We start from the raw sequence: 19,686 nt of genomic DNA, 5'->3' as shown, positions 1-19,686 counted from the left end.
CTCTAAGACTCCCTCAAATAAATATTAAGTTCTTCCTGGAAACTGGGGTCATGATACTTTTGTTTCATTTGATATTGACTCATGAGATTATTTGGTGCAAGGTCTTGCTATTAGTTTCCCTTTGAATGTACAGAACTACGATTACACAGGTACGGTCATATCTGAATGTGTAACATTACAAACAATGGAGTGCCTTACTGGCTCAATATGGTTGAATGCACGTGTGTCTCTTTCTGGACTCACTGTTCTGTACAGATCATCTTTCTTCCTATCATGGCATCAGTAGCACACTATATTAATTACTGTAGCTTTGTTTTATATCTAGGAAGTGTAAGTCTTCCAAATTTGTTGTTGATCTTCAAGAAGAAATATCTCTTTGCATTTCCACATAAGTTTTATGCTTGTCAATTTTCACACATTAAAAAAAAAAAAACAAAAACAAACTTCTTGAGATTGTAGTTGAAACCACCCTAAATGCATGTCAATTTAGGGAGAAATGACATCTTCACAATGCTGAGTTTTCCAACCTAGAAACACAGAGTATCCCTTCACTTTTTAAGGTTTTTATTTTTCCTCAAGCATGTTTCATAATTTTCTGTACAGAGATCTTGTATAATTCTTGGTAGATTTATATCTATGGATTTGACTTTTTGCAAATGATTTTTTAAATTCCTTTTTTCTAATTGATTATTACTGGTATACAAAAATAAAGTGATTTTTTTAAGATTTATGTTATATTCAGTAACTCTATTAAATTAACTATTAATTCTAACAGTTTACCTGTAATTTTTCTGTATTTCCTCCATTCATGTCACAGGTAACTGTTTTTAAAACCGTTTTTAAAAAATTATTTGTGGGTGGGAGGGGGGCTAGATGGGTGATGGGAATAAGGAGGGCACTTGTGATGAGCTATCGTATGTAAGTGAAGAATCACTGAATTCTACTGCTGAAATTAATATTTCACTGTATGTTAAGCTTTAAATTAAAAAAATAGTTAAACCCACAGAAGTTAATAAAGGCCTTAACCACAAGAAAAAAGAGATTCTTTCTCTCTCTGCCCCTCTACTCCACTTGCGCTCTCTCTAAAAACAAACAAATAAAAGAAAAAAAAAAAGAATTGATCTGTAATACTCTAACTCATGTAGCTGGCAAAAAATATTATTTTCATGTTAGAGCAGTTCACATATAGAACTCAGTATTTTAGATTAAAACTGTTCATGTTAGATCAGAACACCTACTAGACTATTGGCCTCAGCACGGAAGAATACAAATGCACCCAATATATTAAAAAACATGTTTATTTTCTCAGAAGATCAGGAAATACATATTCTGTAGGCACTACTCCCCTACCTTACCACCCCTGCCCCCTGCCCCGGCACAGAGAAAAGAATGCTGGCTTTGGCCAATCTATATTTCCCTAGTTCTTTCTCTTTAAGCATGAAAGACAAGAAAAGACTGGTTCAAATGACATATTTTATTTGTCTCTCTGGACATTATATTCTTCTGATATCACCAGTGATGATATCTCACATGACTTCTAGAAGACTTCCTCTCCCCACTCCCTTATCCTCTCTCCCAAATCGCCTTCTTCCTAGGGCTACCCAGAAGCTCCCCGTGTCCAGGGTAGGTCACTTCTCACTAAGGAGACTTCCCTTGCTCACAGGGAGGGAGATCTGAGGTGGCAAGCGGGTCTGGTCTGGCTGCATCAGACGACAATGGAGACTGAAAGAAGACCCAGTCCACCCACTGTCAGACCCACCAGAACAACGGACACAAAATAAAGCACCAGGGCCTCTGGTTCTGTCTTCAGCAATATTTATTGGAAACGGCGATGCTTCCTGTGGTAAGAGGTTTATACATTAAGCAGTAAGATTTGCCTTTCACTCCACATGACCCACTACCGCAGGCGGCACATCCGAAGCAGCACATTAAACCTCTGAAAGAATCTGTACAGCTAGATAAATAGAACTCTGGATACCTAACAGGACTTAATGACTGATACCAAAAAAAAAAAAAAAAAAAAAACCCAGAAGAACAAAAAACCACTCATAAGCTTACACACGGCACTGTACACACAACACGAAGATGGAACAGAAGGGACAGAAAGAAAAGTAATGACTGAGTTGGGAAAAACTTTTGCATCTGCAGCCACACATCTTACTTAAACTGCTAAGCACAAAAATCATCTTTATTTGGTCCTCATTGAGGGCAGAATATGCACAAATGATGTTCAAAGAACACAAGGTGGAAGTGGAAAGGAAAGACAATTGCTGTTTCTTGGTCTAGGGACTAGTTGAAAAATGGTTTCTTGTGTTTTTCTTTTGTGTCTCTGTGCCAAACGGACTCATGAAACATGTAATTCATAAATAAAACTGAAGTGAAGTGATTTTTGTTCCCTCTTCCCTGTACCTTCAGAAATGGCCTAAATATATACATCGTTTCTCTGCAGCAAGAAATTTAAGCTTGGAAACCAGATGTCTTCCCAATTCCTCATAATGGAGAATCTCTTCTCTTCAGCCCCTCTCACAATATGCTGATTGCCAACTGTCACCGTAGTACTTAGAAATAACAGCGGGAGTCCCCCTCTGGCTTTATTAGCAGGGTGAGAAGAAAACTTGCTGTCCCTCAGAAACACGCATATGTGAGAGGAACAAAGGTGACAGTTTTCAGAAAAGGTTTTTAACTCGCACTCAACACTTTCCTACCTATAGCATCAAGGGACTAATTCATTCAGATCAGAAGACAAGTTGCTGGTGAGGGAGGCTTTCTTCCACAATTCTGTGACTCACATATTTGGGAGGGGCAATGTGAAAGCAAGAACTTTCTCCTATTGAAAAGGAGAACCTGAGACCTTGAGATGGCCCCTGGGTGATAGACAGTATCTTCAGTAGGATGTTTTTTCTGTGATGTGGCTCGTGGTCATATTCTAAGAAGCCACAACCTCATGAGAACTGTGTAAACAGCAGTTCCATGACTACTGGCTGGTCTCAGATGGTGTTTAAAAAGCACATGCCATGCCCACCAGCCTAAGAAGATACCACCCATCACCATGACTCTTGTGGGATCACACAAGTCAACCAAAGATACTCGGTGGGGCTTGATGACCTGGACCACTGCGGCCTGCACTTGGGATGTGTTGTAAGCAGCATTACCAAAGCAGTGGTTAAACTTAACTATCTGGGTCAAGAGGAGGTAAGCCTGCCAGCCTAACATCCTAATGAGGCAGGGCAACCAGAATCTCCACATAGTTGATGGGGAAGAAGCCTGACTGGCCATGAAGCATCCCCTCATACCAGTTCTCATCAATTTGGTTAGTGAGTGTGATGATATCACCCTCTTTAAAACCCAACTCCCCTTCATTTTCAGGTTCAAAGTCGTACAGAGCTCGGCAGCAGGGCTGATCCATTGGGGCACCTGGAAGTGAAAGCAGGAGAGAAGAACACAGAAAGACAAGGGGTATTTAAGTCACATATCTACCACCTGCTGCACCTGCCCGGCTTGCTGTCCCCCTTGATTCCTCCCTCACTCCTCTTCCTGCTGAAGCTTCCTCTTGCGGCTCATGCCGAGTCCACTGCGTGGCATCTGCTCTTTACCAGTCTTCAGAAGCTTTCTCAGATTTCTGGAAGTTGTTCGATGCCTGCTTCCATGTCCAGTATGAAAAATAGCCTCATCTACGTTTGTAACACATGCGCCACAGTCCATCAAGTTTTGCCTTCCTGATGATGTCCAGAGATGGGAGACCCAGTGACTTAGGGAGTTTTAATGAGATTTAGGTCAATAATATAACAAGGCCAGAACCCTTTCCATGTTAGCATTTTAAAATCTCTGCCCATGTGAAAGAGTCAAGTTAATTACATGAAGAATGCTTGGCAACCTCAGAATAACAGTGCAGTTTTCACTTTTGAAAGATAAAGACTCCAGCCTCTGCAAAACTGCTGTAATGTGGTGAAAACAAAACAATATAAGACACCGGGTTCAAGTTCATATTCTGGGTGACCTTGCACAAGGCACTTATTTCCCTTTCAGTTTGTCTAACATTAGAATTCACAGCAGAACTTACTCCACACTACTACTGTGGCTATTAACTGAGATCATGTAAAAATTATATAACTTTGTAAATTGTTACATATATAAATAATAGGAGTACATCAGAGTTCTGGCGTACAAAATATAATGTACTCTACCTTGAGTAAAATAATGAAGAATGGAATTGTATCTTAAAAGTGATCTGTTTTAAGTGAGCATATATATTTTATATAGCATGTATCCACATAGGCACATCAACTCAGACAAGTGCATACACCTCCCATGTCTTCTAGATGGCTTGAAAGGGAAACAACATAACCTATTTTTTTTTTTTTTTACTTAAAGCAGAAAATGAGCAAGTCTCCAAAGAAAGGGTTAAACATGCGGTTGGCTTCTGAACAGGGAGAAGCAAACTAGTCACAACAGACATGACTAGTGCTTGTGGCCAGCTAGCTTCTAAGAGCCACTGCTGTTTATAATACCTGACCCTGGGGGCTCCGAGAAGCCAAGGGGAACGCAGAGGGTAGAGGGCGCTGACTGTCACCACACACCTGTTTTCCTTCATGGTCTCCTGAGAGCATCTCACAAAGCATTTCTTACCACAAAACATTAGCACTGGGCTACAGGGAAAATAGGAGACACTGCATATCTTTGAAGTCCACATCCAGTTTTAAGAGAGTTTCCACTTCTTCAACCAGGTAAATGTTAAGGCTGAAAACACCTCAAGCACAGGTTTTTACCTAATCTGTGTGTAGGGGGTGGAGAGCAATGGTGCCAACTGAAAGAATATATTACTGGGTATACATCAATATTCCTGATAGAAAATAAATTTTAGCTTTTACTGTACCAACCTCAGTTACACGGCATAATGAGTTGGTTGAAGGTTGCGGAAGGAGAGGAAGAGAGCAGATGTTGAGATGAGGAATACATTCATCTACAGATATATTCAGCCATTTGCTCCCATGACTTAAGAAATCCAATTGGACATGTTCCTGGAGCTGCTGTCTGTGGGTTATATGTGAGTGTATGTGGGCACGCCCTGCCAGGGGCATTTTCTCTCATGCGTTCTGGAACACAGAGAGTAAAACAGGGGAAAAAAAGATGATATTGCTGGCACCAAATTGGCTCATTAAGGTGACAACACAAGAGAAGGTCCAAATCAAATGTGTTACTTAAGAGGTTAATGTGTGCTAATGATGGAGAGTGAGAGAAAAGGGGACAAAGAAAGTTTCCTAGAGGAGACAAGAGGGAAAAGGAGGAAAGAAATGATCAATGAGAAAAGAAGGAAGGAGTGCTTTGAAAGAGTTTCTACCTGACAAAACCATCCTGTAAGAAATGTATCACTGTACAGTTCTTGTGCAGCCCGACTGGACTGCACCTAGAATTTACGGACAAGTGCCAATGGGAGGTGCCCAAGGCTCTTATAATGGGGTCTGCAGGTCTCAGCTCCTTACCTGCAGGTTTGGGTGTACTGGTGTGCGAGAGGCCCCCGTTGGGCTGAGTACTGTCTCCAGTCGGAAACTCCAGGCTCATTCGTGGTTTAGGCTGATATTCCCTTCTAGGCTGAGATGACGCTTGCCTTATTCTGCATTAAAAAGAAAAGGTGGGGAGGGGGTAAGAGTATGTAGCCAATTAAGAAGCAAAAAGAAAAGCAGTGATATCCAGGAAGGCTACCAATGTGGAGCAGGGAAAATCTCAAAAGAACCCATAGCCGTCTTATCTGTAGGAGGTCTCTGCTTTCAGTGGTGTCCCTCTGGTCATACCCTCACCATCTTCAACCTTTCTCTCAATCCCTCCCTCATTTATTCAGAGCTCCCTGTGAAAATGTGCTGGGAACCCAAAAATGAATGAGACACAGTTCTTGCCCTCAAGCAGCTTATGGTGTGTAAGGGAGATGGAACATAACTGAGTACCATACACCGTGGTAAGTGCGGTTATGGAGATACATACAAAATGCTACAGGAACATGGGGGTGGGAGTGGGCAGGAGTCTACCTGCCCACAGAAAGGCTTATGGAAGGAGAGAAAACACAGCTAAGAGTCATTTCCAGATGAACAGTCCTTTCCAGAAGAACTCAAGAGCTTGAAAAGATTTGGAAGGAGGAAATACCCTGAGAAGAGTGAGCAGTTTGAGATACAAGAAGGGGAAAGAAATGAGGGAAGACAGGAGGAAAGTGGAAAGGTGTAGACAATAAATATATTCCGTACACCCCCAAGTATTCTCCATAGTCTCAGATGCATATGGAGCAAAGTGTACAGATTTGCAAGGACAGAGAGAGGTTAAGATATGGTGACTGTAGAATGATACTGACTTTGAACATATTTCAGAGAGATAAAAGGAAAATGGCCCTTCTGCTCAACAGATGTCACAAAGACATATAATACTTCTTTAGTATGTCGAAGTGCATGCTTTTAGATCTTTCTCGAGGTTTCTGAGTGTTGCACACATTTCCATGAGGGTGCATGGAGGAAAGCTGCACAATGTGATATGTGTTACAGTAAGGACCTCTGTCTAAGCTGTGCAGGTTGGGACCCTGCAACTCCAGGGAGCCCCATTCACAAGACACAGTGGGGTGCACCTGAGGAGACAGAACAGGCACACAAAAGCTGTCCCTCTGACGGTGGAGGGTTCTTACATGGTGTGAAAAGATACAGGCTTTTAAACAGATTATGCCTGCCTGGCGAACCCTGGTTACACCACGGTGTGACCCTGGGCTAGTTACTTGATCTCCCTGGGCTACCACCTTTAGGTGAAGCTAATCATACTTAGTTTACAGAGCTGTTTCATAAGACGGGTGATGATATGCCTCCAGTACGCACACAGAATATGTGCTCAGCAAATCACATCCATTATCCTCAGTAGCACCTGGCTTCCCATCTGTGGTGGCCAACACACAGTCCAAGCATTGGCTTCTCACAAACACAAGAGTACATTCAAGGGAACAAAGTAAAACAAAGCACAAGACCCACAAAAGTCAAGACAAATAATCCACAAAGTGCCTATGCAGAATCAAAACTTTTGGCACAAGTTTTACTTCAAATGGACTCCATTATTTCCATTTCTTTACCCATCATTTCATAGAAAGAAAATGGAAGTGTAAAATTCAGGAACTGTTGAGATACCTTTCTTCCAGTCTGACAGTGACTTGCTGCAGGATCTGGACCGCCTGCTTGTGGTATTCCAGCTGGGCTTGGACGAGCGCAGACAGCTGGCTCACCTGTTCGATCTGCAGGCCGATGGGGTGGGGGTGGGGGTGGGGGGGGAGACACGCCTTAGTTACCAGATTACCATCTTTAAGCAACCACTCCTGCCCCAGCACATATATGACAGAGCTGCCCTGACACACAACCCCAATCTCCAGCGCCAGGAGATATTTCAGGTTCCATATCAGTTAAGGGTAAGAAGCATCCATATGCTTGGAAACACCAATACCACAAGGAGTAGTTAGGAATCCAACTGAAGATCACACACAACTCTCACTGAAAGTCTCATTCTTAGCTACAAACTTCCAGCTGGGTTTGGCTAATTTTATTGATTTCTTATAGGAAAAAGATACATTGACCAAAGGACTCTTGGTGCCCTGTACTTTTCATGCTCTTTCAATCTATCTGCAATGTAAAGAGGCTGGGTCAATGCTTGGGTGCATTTCAGCTCCAATATTCTAGGCATCCTCAGTTACTCTTCATTTTGTGTCTCAGGCTGTGACCTAGCTGAGTATTTCCCTCCAAGTCAGCAGGGGCAATGCTATTTCCATAAGTTTTAGGGTGGAATGGGGCCCTGGGAAGGAACACTGTGATTCAGGTCACACCTTGTGCCTAGAGCATCCTTCTTTAGCAGGCAGGTGAAACACCAGTTGTTTCACATAAACAAAAACCTACACTGTGTCTCTGGGTGGTGGGAAAATCCAGGTATGTTCAACATGCCTCCCCTATCACCAGTCAGGGCAAATCAGGTAACTGATAAGCACATAAAGGCTCTGTAAACATCTTAGAAGAAGTTGGTTGGCAAATGATAGGGCCAGAGGTGGGAGTGAGCAAGAGCTTGAAAGCTGTTTAGCAGGTTTTATTACATGAGCAGTCAGAAGTCCTCATGGCTATGAGGCTGAAAGGACTCAATGGAATATAATTTCTAAAGCCACAAATAATAATTTGGTGCTCTGGAAATGTAAAAATAGCTTTAAACTTCGTTATACATGCCCCCAAATACAGTATCAACGTTTATTTATTTTTGGGACAGAGAGAGACAGAGCATGAACGGGGGAGGGGCAGAAAGAGAGGGAGACACAGAATCGGAAACAGGCTCCAGGCTCTGAGCCATCAGCCCAGAGCCTGACGCGGGGCTCGAACTCACGGACCGCGAGATCGTGACCTGGCTGAGGTCCAAATACAGTATCTATGCTACAATCATCAAACTCAATTGAAATTAGTTTTTGAAAGAAAATATCAACTTTACTTCAAAATACAGAACATCTTAACCTATACTGGGACCCTCAATTCTAAATGCATTTTAGGTGATATTCTTTTATAATCTGAAGCCAATTTGCCAAATATTTCAACAAAGTATTTTAAGCTACTGAACCTTTACATGAATCATCAGAAAGATTCTTCATCTTCTCACCATTGGTAATTCTTTAAGGTCATTAGGAGTCAAACATCTAGTTAGATCAAACCATGATAATACAGAAAAAAACCTTACCATTTCTTGATCTACTTTATTTTTTCAATTTTTTTAAAAGAAATAACTATCTGCTGAAGTTCTCACCACATAGTGTAATCAGATATGCACATTTTAAATTACATAACCCTTTAACATAATCTTGAGTCTCAACGGCAAGATTAAATTAGAAACCACAGGACAGTCACTCACATCCATCTCTAAGAGATTAAACATGCTTGACTCAGCAATTTCTTTAGATTCATCAAATTTCTCCAGAGCCTGACGGAGCTCTTCATCTGGAATCTTGCCTTGTCGTTTTTTCTTATAATCAAAGTCCAGGCGTCGACCTTCCAACTTCTTTAGATGATGCTGAAAAAGTCAAGGGCGGCAATATGCTTTGAAAGGATTCATGGAAAGGGCCTATTTTTAGTCTACTTCTCTGTCGTGCCTATTAGCCTCCAAAATAAGACAGGCTAAGTTCTAAAATATCATGTTACCAGAAAAATAAAGAAACCTGCAACAGTGGGGCAAATGTTTCCAAAGGCTTAATGTGGAGAAGCATCTTTAAAAACAATTAAGAGTAAGAAAGAAATTGTGGGAATTACCAGTGCCCTTTATTTTCTGACCTTGCTGGGCCAAAACCAAGCTGGGCATGATAGCAGCTGGGAATATGTGCATACCGCCTCACATGTGGAAAACACTGCTACATAGAACCCACAAGTTCCCATCTTCAAGAGAAACGGTAGCTTGCAAGAAGGCAGGGGGAAAACACTTCCCTTGAAAAGAAGTGAAAAAGACTGGCATTCTTGTTTTTTGAGTCCTAGAATATTAATGCTGGAAGGGACTTATCTTTGAGGAAATCAGTCTGTTAGAATCACATAAGTTGCTTATCAGAAATATGGATTACTGATCACCTGCATTAACACATCCAGGGCCAGCGTCTAGTAATCTCTATCTTAACCCTTAGTCCTTGGTGACCGATGTAGCTTTCAGGGAACCATTGATGAGTTTAAGTCTCCCATTTGGTAGGTGATTAAACCAGTGGACAAAACCTAACTCAGAAGGGACAATAGACGGGGTCTAATGCCCCACAGTGCTCTTCAATCCCTCCGTGCATCCTTCCTCACTGCCTGGCCACTCAACGTCTGCCCAACACATCTAGTGACAAAGTGGGAAAGTCGGTTCCCACTGCTACAAAGTGTCTTTTGCAAAGAGCTGCAGTGTTGCATTACTAATGGGTGGGAGGAAACGCTAAACTTCCCTGATCCTGGGCGTGTATGGAAAGAAAGGGAGGGAGATGAAAACAGAGTTGGGAGCGGCGAAGAAATGAGAAGGAAAAGAGGAAGAAAAATATCCTAGACCTTCCCTTCCACTGTATACCCTGCCTGCAATCCACACCCTGATCCAAGTTAAATGTTTGCTCCTTTGGAAGGGATAGTCTTAAAACACACTTGAACTTGTAGTCAGGGTAGAGTATTGGAGGTGCGGTTAACATTGTAGACTTAGAGTGAGTCTGCCACTTACTAACTGCAATCTTGAGCAAGTGATACGGGGGAGGAGACTAGAGAAAAAGCCGTCTAAGGGACTTCAAGCTGTAGATGACCACATTACAATAAAGTTAAATTTCAGAGAAGTTCCATAAATATTTGTTGAAGGAATGAATGAGTAAACATTATACACACAGATGGAGGCAAAGCCAGTTGAACTTTATTTATTTGGAAGAGCTCACTCTTCTCCATGTTTTATAAAGAGGATAGTTGGTTATTCTTCCTCAGTCCTAACAATCATCATGAAAATATGAAAACATGTGTTTATAGAATGATAGTATAGCTATTTACCTAAGCTAACAACGGATACATCTAACAACTGTTTTAGAGGGTGAAATCACCCCAGAAAGACATAATCAATAACACTGGATAGTATCAGGGAAGGATATTATTCTTCTGGAGAAAAAAAAAAAAAAAGCTTGAAAAACCTGAAGACTGAATGTGGAAAAGTCAAATGTAATATTCATAAGAGGCCCAATCATAATAGTGGGGCAAAAGAACTGCATTTCCGGTTAATCTCAATTTGTCTAGCTGGGTTGTTTTTATTTATTTTTTTTTTTTTAATTTTTTTTTCAACGTTTTTATTTATTTTTGAGACAGAGAGAGACAGAGTATGAATGGGGGAAGGGCAGAGAGAGAGGGAGACACAGAATCGGAAACAGGCTCCAGGCTCTGAGCCATCAGCCCAGAGCCCGACGCGGGGCTCGAACTCACGGACCGTGAGATCGTGACCTGGCTGAAGTCGGACGCTTAACCGACTGCGCCACCCAGGCGCCCCAAGCTGGGTTGTTTTTAATTCAAACCTGACCGCACACGATAAGCTTAAAACAAAAGTTTTGTGAAGAAAAAGGACACCTACATCTGCACATTCAAACTGCTTGCTTCCTAAAGGACTGGTTGCAGATACCTGAATTTCTCTCAGATCTTTGTCATGAAGGTTCTGAAGGGGGTCAATGAAGTTTTGCTTCACTTCCATGTCCAATGAGTCTTTCACCTCCGAAAGCTCCCGCATGGCCTCCCCCACTTCACCAAGGGCTGGGCCTGGAAGGGGAGAATGAGTCTGTTTCACGTTAAAGGACAAAGGTGAAAATGTATATGCAGTCATAGGGCCACCACAGGTGAAAACCCAGGGACTACTGCCTGTCTTGCGAGGACAATGGAGATGAGAGGCATTACATAATGTCCTCTAGAGAGCAGTGTGTTTCCACGTAAGACAGTCCATACAGTACAAATTCAATGCTACCAAGGGGGAAGTATCTCTTATTATGAAGAACATAACATTTTGTTTTTCCTTTAAAAAGCAATTTTGGAAGCTCTCTACCCTCCCTTGTCAGTATGGGCTTTCCCTAATAGGGAACCTGTTTAAGGCCAACGCATTTAGCAGAAGCAAATATAAGGAACAGACATTTATTTGCTGAGACTTCCCATCATGAAGAAGTGAAAACAGAAGTGTTTAGTATGGTGACTGAGTCGGACAAGAGAGGGGTGAAGGAATTCATCTGGGGTGGTAGATCTCAGAGAAAGCTTATGGGGCAAGGTATTACATCATACAGACTGTTCCCTCTGCCCTAATATTCAGTTATGTCAGACACACTCCACAGTGAGCTTCCAGGCATCTGGATGTGTTCACCAGCTACTGTAAAGATTAGGATCTCATCAGGGAAAAAGAAAATAACTAAAACCTCTACTAAGACAAATCACACTAAACATGAAATGACTCTGAAGACAAATTTTTGGCCCATGCATATAAGATGTAAAACAGAATCAAAATATAAAATGGTTTGAATAATTTCCTGCAGCGTCTTACTGGCACTAAGTCCCCACGGACAAATGAAAGAACAGAAGTGTGAGAAAGCACACATTACCAAAGTTGCAATCATCTCCAAGCTCTCTTCCAAACTTGAGCATGGCCTCTGCCAGCAGGGCTTCTGCCTGGGGATAGCCTGGCCCTTTCTCCTGGCCACGGATTTTTGACATGGTGTTGATCATGCTGAGTTTAGCTCTGGAAGCTGGAAGCAAAGAGATCACAGACGTTCACAATAGGCAATGTGATATAGCAGAGACAGGGCCGGATGGAGAATCAGGCCTTAACTGGCCCATAAACCACCTCAGCTATGAACAATTACATCTGCACCTTCCTAGCTTTGGTGTCTTCATCTGTAATATGAGGAGGCTGGCCTACAGATTGATATAAACAGACTTTTTTTTTTTTTATCACCAAACTTTCCCTTTCTTTCAATACTTACAAGGAACTTAATAGAAAAAGCAAAGCTCTTCTGGGTGGAGATCCTACCCTCATGTGGTCTCCATCTTCCTGTGTACTTTTCCAATCCTCTCTTCACTGTGGTGGCTCTGGCAGTACCTCTGTGGAGCTGGGAGGCCCCATGGGAAGCATTTTGAAAACTACTGAATTATGCATTCTCTAAGTTTTAGGATTCAAGTTTATATTTCAATTCTAAGAGTCTATGGACAAAAGTAGGAAATTGTTAATTCTTGCCATGGGAGCCTTATGCCGAATTTTACTTACACCCATTTTTTCAAAATCACTGTTCAACTAAGATTCTGATGGTAAACAGACCCATGAACAACAGAAATACTGAGTTCATTAAAAAGACTTAATCACTTCCCTAGAACATAATGGCTTCTGAGAATTAGTTTCATGCCACAAAGACAGCACTTCAATTTCTTTTTTGCTATTGTTTTTATAAAAGATGCTTAGAAGCAACTCCAGTTTTCCGGGAAGAAAAAGTTTTTCTAACACAGTGTTAAAGAGAATTTCTTGATGCTAGGATACTAGATTTCCTCAGGTTCATTATTAGAGTTGGGCTGTACATTAGTCTAGGATTGTGCCCAGGATCCCATCTGCATGGAAACCCCTGAATGAACCACTGCCAAAGACACTTCCAGCATTATCAGTGGCCGATATTTAATCTTGAGCATTTGTTTCAAATAGTTTTTAAAAAGTTTTTATTTCAATTCTAGTTAATATATAGTGTTATATTAGTTTCAGATGTACAATATAGTGATTCAACAGTTCCCTATAACATCCAGTGCTCATCACAACAAGTACACTCCTTAATCCCCATCACCTATTTAACTCACTGCCCCCTCCATCTCCCCTCTGGTAACCATTAGTTTGTTCTCTACAGTTAAGTCTGTTTCTTGGTTTGCCTCTCTTTTTTCCCCTCTACTCATTTGTTTTATTTCTTAAATTCCATCTATGAGTGTAATCATATATTTGTCTTTCTCTAACTGCCTTATTTTGCTTAGCATAATACTCTCTAGTTCCATCCACATCAATGCAAATGGCAAGATTTCATTCTCTTTTATAGCTGAATAATATTCATATATATCACATCTTTTTTTCCCTCAGATCTAGGGTTAGGGATAGGGCCAGGGTGAGGGTATGTGCCTGGTATCCTGCAGGTCAGGTCCCTACAGAGGGTGTTAGGGTTAGGGGTTAGGCTTTAGGGGTGAGGGTAGGGCTAGGGCTAGGGTTAAAGTATGTGCCTGGTAGGGGCGCCTGGGTGGCGCAGTCGGTTAAGCGTCCGACTTCAGCCAGGTCACGGTCTCGCGGTCCGTGAGTTCAAGCCCCGCGTCGGGCTCTGGGCTGATGGCTCAGAGCCTGGAGCCTGCTTCCGATTCTGTGTCTCCCTCTCTCTCTGCCCCTCCCCCGTTCATGCTCTGTCTCTCTCTGTCCCAAAAATAAATAAAAAACGTTGAAAAAAAAAAATTTTTAAAAAAGTATGTGCCTGGTATCCTGCAGTTCAGAGACCTCTCCAGAGGATAAAATCCCGAATTTATGCTAGAATGGGAATAGACATGTGAGCCATCTATTGAGCTGAGGCAAGGTGGGATTTAAGATTTTATTTTAATTCCAGATAGCTAATATACAGTGTTGTATAGTTTCAGGTGTACAATATAGCAATTTAACACTTCCATACATCACAAATAGGCTTTTATTAAATTTGGGATTCCAAGGTCAAAACTGGAGATGAGGACAGTTATCATGAGAGGACTCTTCCCAGCCTAGCCCCAGGGGTATATATTATAATGAACAAGGAAGATATGGTGCTTCCCTTTAGGAAGTTTACAGTGAACTAAGGGGAGCATCTATTTTAAAACAATTAGAATGAAGTGCATATACTAAGTGCCATGGTGGGGGATTATAGCAAGTTACAGAAGTACAGCATCACCTCAGTCTGGGGGCAGAGGGCTTTGCAAAGAAGGATTCTGGAGGGAAGTATCTTTAAGCTTAGAATCACATAGTGACTAGCAGTTAGTTGAGCTAATAGTATATGCAAAGCCTGGTGGTAACTGGAAAAAAAAAAAAAATATATATATATATATATATATATAATTCAAATTTTCCTCACTCTGCTTTTCAAAGTATATATGTGTTAATTTTCAAAAATTGAAATTGCTACATGGTCACACATTTTTGAGGGAACATTATTATTAGAGCATATTTTCAAAGCCTTTTCCAAAATAAGTCATATCAGAGATCCCGGAAGGAACACGGACCCTGCCCTCAGTGTGCTCACAGTACAGTGAGGTGTGAAATAAACAAACAGACAGTGGCAACAAACATAAATGCAATGATGGCTAATGTGTACAAGGTACTGGGAGAGTACAGAGAAGAAGCCATAAAAGCACAAATAAAAATGAAATAAGCAAACAACAGACAATAAGAATTATAGAATGAATAGAAGGAAAGAAGATAAATGGAGGCCAATGAAATACAGTACAGAAACCACACATGGTAGTTAATCCCTTCAAATCCTGTTTTGACTACACTCTGAAGACTTACTCCTTTTTACAAAAGTTGGTATTGATTTGTGCTTATAGCTTGGTTCTGTTAAAAGTCCTCTTGTGGTTAAGTAATGACCAGAAGTAATTGAAATGGTTTAATACTGTGGCTGATTTTCAAAGTCATCATTCTTATTCTTCTACTAATTACTTAAAAATATCTTGGAATTTTTCTACATTTTCATGAAAAGGGTATTCATACCCTTTTCAATACCATACCTATTCAATACCATACCTATTAGTTTATTTCTTCAAATCCTCTAAAATATCTATTGATCCACATATTATTCTCCATACTATGAAAAGGCTGGCTTTTAAATTCATTCACAAACTCCTTAAATATTTATCAAGAATCTCTAGTTAGTAAAATTTCTGTGTTCTTGAAAATGATCATCAGACCTCTGAATTCATCATCTTTAAATATAACATAATTGTATTTAAATGATTTTTTTAAAGCTGTATTTTAAGAAACAGAAAGTAAACCTGGAAAATAAAAATTTCAGACATTAGAATTCCTATAGTATGGTCTCTTCTCTTTCAAATTATCTTTTTTGCTTTCTCATAAGTTTTCTCACAAATTTTTACAATCTCTGAGGCTACAGCCCCATATTTACTGTTCCAGCTTTGCTATCCTAGTTCAAGTTGCCCCCACTGGGTTTACTGCTGAAACAGCTTGTCAACAGTAATCCCTCCCCTGGTCCATGGGAACAGGATCCTGGTATGCTGATGGGTGTATCTCCCAGATGGGTTAGCATAACCCCGTGTACACTGTGGATGTTTAACACATGCCCACTGAAGGAAGAATAAATGAAAGAAGAGATTATCTTGAAAACTAGTAGAATATCATGGCAATGGTTTCCATAAGTAGACTCTGCTCACATCCATTGGCTCATGTGCCTAAGAGCCTATAAAAGCATAACAGAGAATGAGAAATAGAAAACTTGTTTCTTTTTGTTGAAAAATAAAAGATTTCTTTTAGGAGAGAAGGGAAGACATCTATCTGACTCAGCTTAGAATAGGCTTCTATACTGAAAACAGGACATTAGGGCCTGTCCATATAGTGAACAATGAGATTTCTTCTACCCACTTCCCCTAATTGTCGCCCAGAGAACTGGCAGCCAGGTTAGTACCTTCCAGGTAGGGAACTAGAAAATTTTTCTAGGGGGAATACGAATAATCCAAAAGAAGAGACCTACAGACACTGGTAGCTGTTAAGTACCGAATACACCAATCCAGGCTATTCAGCCTAGAAAGAAGCTATTACAGTTTATAAGCCCCCACTAACTCCCACACAGCTTTACTGCCCTACACTTAAGTGGAAAAATATAGACACCAACACCAGATTTTGAAAAAGGTTTCTAACATAAAGGAACCAAAATAAATAAGGCAATTACAGGAAACAAACCATTCTTGGAGGGAAAAATAACTATCATTAATATTCTCAGGTGTCTAAGACACTTTGCCCATGAAATAAAAAAAGAAAGAAGAATTCTTAGGGATTAAAATATAATTTAAGTTTAAATACGAACTTAAGTAAAATATAAAATTAAAAATCATGGGCACATAAAGTTGAGGCAAATTACCCAAAAAATCGTACAAAATTTTAAAACTAGAGAGAAAATCAGAAAGAAAGCATAAAATCAGGATCAGTCCAGGAGGTCTAATGACTGAATAACAGAAGTTCCAAAAAGAAAAAAACACAAAGAAATATAAGGGTAATAGATTCTTTTTAAAAGTTAAAGAAAATTTCTGAGAACTGATGAATGTGTGTTTCCTGATTGGAAGAGGCCACTGAATGCCTAACACAATGGATAAAAGGGTCCACGTGGAGGGCCATTAATAAGAAATTTCACTGAGAACACAAAGAAGTTCCTAAAACCTTTCAGAGAGGAAAAAATAGGTTATATACAAATATCAAGAATTAGAAGGTAATTGAACATGAGAATATCATGAAAAACATGAGAAGTTTCCACATAAACAATGTAGTGATGACTAAAAATTTCTTAAATAATATATAATTCTATATTCAAATTATCAATGAACCATGAAGGTAGAATGATGACATTTTCAGACACACAAAGAAGGATTCTGATCATTTTTCTTCCCAAGCTAATGGAAGAGGCAGTCTACCAAAATGAAGGTGTAACTCAAGAAAAGGGACAGTACAGAATCTAAAAAAAGAGATCCAATACAAGGAAAGATGTAAACATGATGACAAAAGGAAATCTCAAGGGGCGCCTGGGTGGCTCAGTCGGTTAAGCGTCCGACTTCGGCTCAGGTCACGATCTCACGGTCTGTGAGTTCGAGCCCCGCGTCGGGCTCTGGGCTGATGGCCCAGAGCCTGGAGCCTGCTTCCGATTCTGTGTCTCCCTCTCTCTCTGCTCCTCCCCCGTTCGTACTCTGTCTCTCTCTGTCTCTCTCTGTCTCAAAAATAAATAAACGTTAAAAAAAAAATTTAAAAAATAAAAAAATAAAAAAATAAAAAAATAAAAAAAAAAAAGGAAATCTCAAGATGGCTATTGCACATCATGCACTAAGGGCAACTGTAGCTGATACTACACATCATAACCAGGTCCACGTAGCAGAGGAAGCCATGAGCTACAAGGGAGCTACAGGCTCCCCAAGATCCTCCATGGAGTCAAGTTACAGTTATCTACCACTGTACCTTGCTTTATAATGCACCCTTCTTTGGCTTCCCCTCTTCCCTACTTCCCTCAAGGTTTCCTGGAATCACTTCCCAAATCAAACCCTAGTGCTCATATCCTTGCCTCATGGATTGCTTCTGGGGGAACTCAAATTAGGACAACAAGCAATGTAGAATGCAACTTTAGATATCTCAAAAATAATGAACACCTGACATGTTTCAATATAATGAGAGAAGATTCACATATGTGGCAGAGGGTCTGGGAAAGAATGAAAGGTACACAAAAAGTGAGAAAATGAGAAATAAAACAACTACTAACTCCACGAAAAACAAAAAGGTTGTACAAGAAAGGAAATATAATCATATTATATGTCTCAGCTCCATACAAGTTTACAAGGATGTAAAATGTAAATACTGAATACTAATTTAACAAAAATTATGCCACAAACATACTGGTAATGAGGGAGGGGAAGGATGTGAAAGAATGGGAAGATAAGAGCAAACAATTCTCATCTTCCAAAGTAGGAATCAAAGAGAAAACTTAAAACCGGAAAACCAAGCAGGGAGCAACATAAGCATGTTGTTTCAAGATTAGAAGTAAAAACCAAAGAAAGAACCAAAAGCATCTTGAAAGTGTTGTTTCTTGAAAATGGGTGAAAAAATGCAACTCCAAGGGCACTGTTTTTTGTAAAAAGCACTGTAAAATTATTGGACTATTTTTAATATGTACATGTATTACTTCCATTATAAATAATTAAATTTAAAATACTTCCCACTTCCTTCCCTCAGGAGACCTAATTTAGTGGCTGAACTGGGTAAGAAATACTCATGGTATCTTGACAATCTGGGCACTGCTCTAACTTCAAAGATCTTTCAGCCAGAAAGTTTCATATTTTAATTAGTTTAAGGAGAAAAGAACAGGAAAAGTTAATAAGGATTAACAAGTAAAATGCCATTAGAAAACCATCGAAGAAAAGGGCTGGATGAGTCCACACCCACTTGATTTCTGGAAGCAATTGTATCCAGTCAACTTGAACCAGAAGAAGAAGTAAAATTATGATGACCATAAAAGGCTGATCTTTTCCCTAAAAAGGGGTCCTATTGTTGTGTGCTCCATAAAAAGGCTGTTTATTTTTTGTCCTAATGTGGAAACTACTGGGAAAACTCAGAAAACTCTACTTATAAGTCTTAGTTTAAAAAATGTTTACTTCTTAATCCAAAAGAACAAACAAGAAAGCCACCAAGGTCTTGTCTTTCACAGAAATCAGCACAGTGCATTAAAATAAACATTAGCTTTGGTTCAGACAAACATAGGTAAAAATCCAGACTCAAAATCTTGCTAGCTGTATATTCTTGAAAAATAATCATTCATAAGGTTGTTACCTGTATTCAATGATAAACTACAAAAAGAGTAACTAGTATAGCCACACAACCGGCACTGGAGACAGAGGAAAGCATTCCTTTCTTCCCTTTTCGAAGTCCTCTTTTTTTCTTTTTTTTAATGTTTTTATTTATTTTTTTGGGAGAGAGACAGAGCATGAGCAGGGGAGGGGCAGAGAGAGAGGGAGACACAGAATCTGAAGCAGGCTCTAGGATCTGAGCTTTCAGCACAGAGCCTGACGCAGGGCTTGAACTCATGGACTGTGAGATCATGACTTGAGCTGAAGTGGGACGCTTAACTGACTGAGCCACCCAGGCGCTCCATGTGCTCTGGAATACTGCCAGCTTGACTGTATGGGGAACTACATTTCCCAGAATCCCTTCTCCATATGCTTCACAGAATTGGTAGAAAGCGAGATTGTGTGAGACTTGGGAGGTGAAGGGGAGGCAGTAGTCCTAATATTCTGGAGGCTGTGACTGCATAGAGGAGGCAACAGATTGATGCAGAGCTACAAATGGGGTCCAGCTCATTCCCGCTCTTCCCTACTCTGTGTCCAGCTCTTGTTGAATGCTGATTCTGCTTACCAAAGGTGACCTTAGACCCCCCAAAGATCTTTTGTTGCA

The 19,686-nt window shown here is 40.4% G+C and overlaps 1 protein-coding gene across 1 annotated transcript in view; it reads right to left on the bottom strand.

The window, feature by feature from the left end:
• Positions 1 to 1,798: 1,798 nt before the first annotated feature.
• Positions 1,799 to 19,686, bottom strand: part of SH3GL2 (SH3 domain containing GRB2 like 2, endophilin A1) — a 216,936-nt gene continuing 199,048 nt past the window's right edge. The window contains exons 4-9 of the mRNA XM_086685373.1: positions 12,095 to 12,238; positions 11,137 to 11,270; positions 8,893 to 9,051; positions 7,149 to 7,252; positions 5,481 to 5,611; positions 1,799 to 3,414 (exon numbers count right to left, since the gene is read on the bottom strand). Of these exons, the coding sequence (XP_086541499.1) occupies positions 3,215 to 3,414; positions 5,481 to 5,611; positions 7,149 to 7,252; positions 8,893 to 9,051; positions 11,137 to 11,270; positions 12,095 to 12,238 (872 nt within the window). The 3' untranslated portion in view covers positions 1,799 to 3,214. The remainder of the gene's footprint in view (positions 3,415 to 5,480; positions 5,612 to 7,148; positions 7,253 to 8,892; positions 9,052 to 11,136; positions 11,271 to 12,094; positions 12,239 to 19,686) is intronic.

The sequence above is a fragment of the Puma concolor genome, chromosome D4, assembly GCF_028749965.1.
Source record: "Puma concolor isolate L17-30 chromosome D4, mPumCon1.1.hap2, whole genome shotgun sequence".
In the NCBI taxonomy this organism is placed as follows: domain Eukaryota; kingdom Metazoa; phylum Chordata; class Mammalia; order Carnivora; family Felidae; genus Puma; species Puma concolor.
The sequence above is the reverse complement of the archived record's forward strand: the minus strand, read 5'-3'. Positions and strand labels throughout refer to the sequence as shown.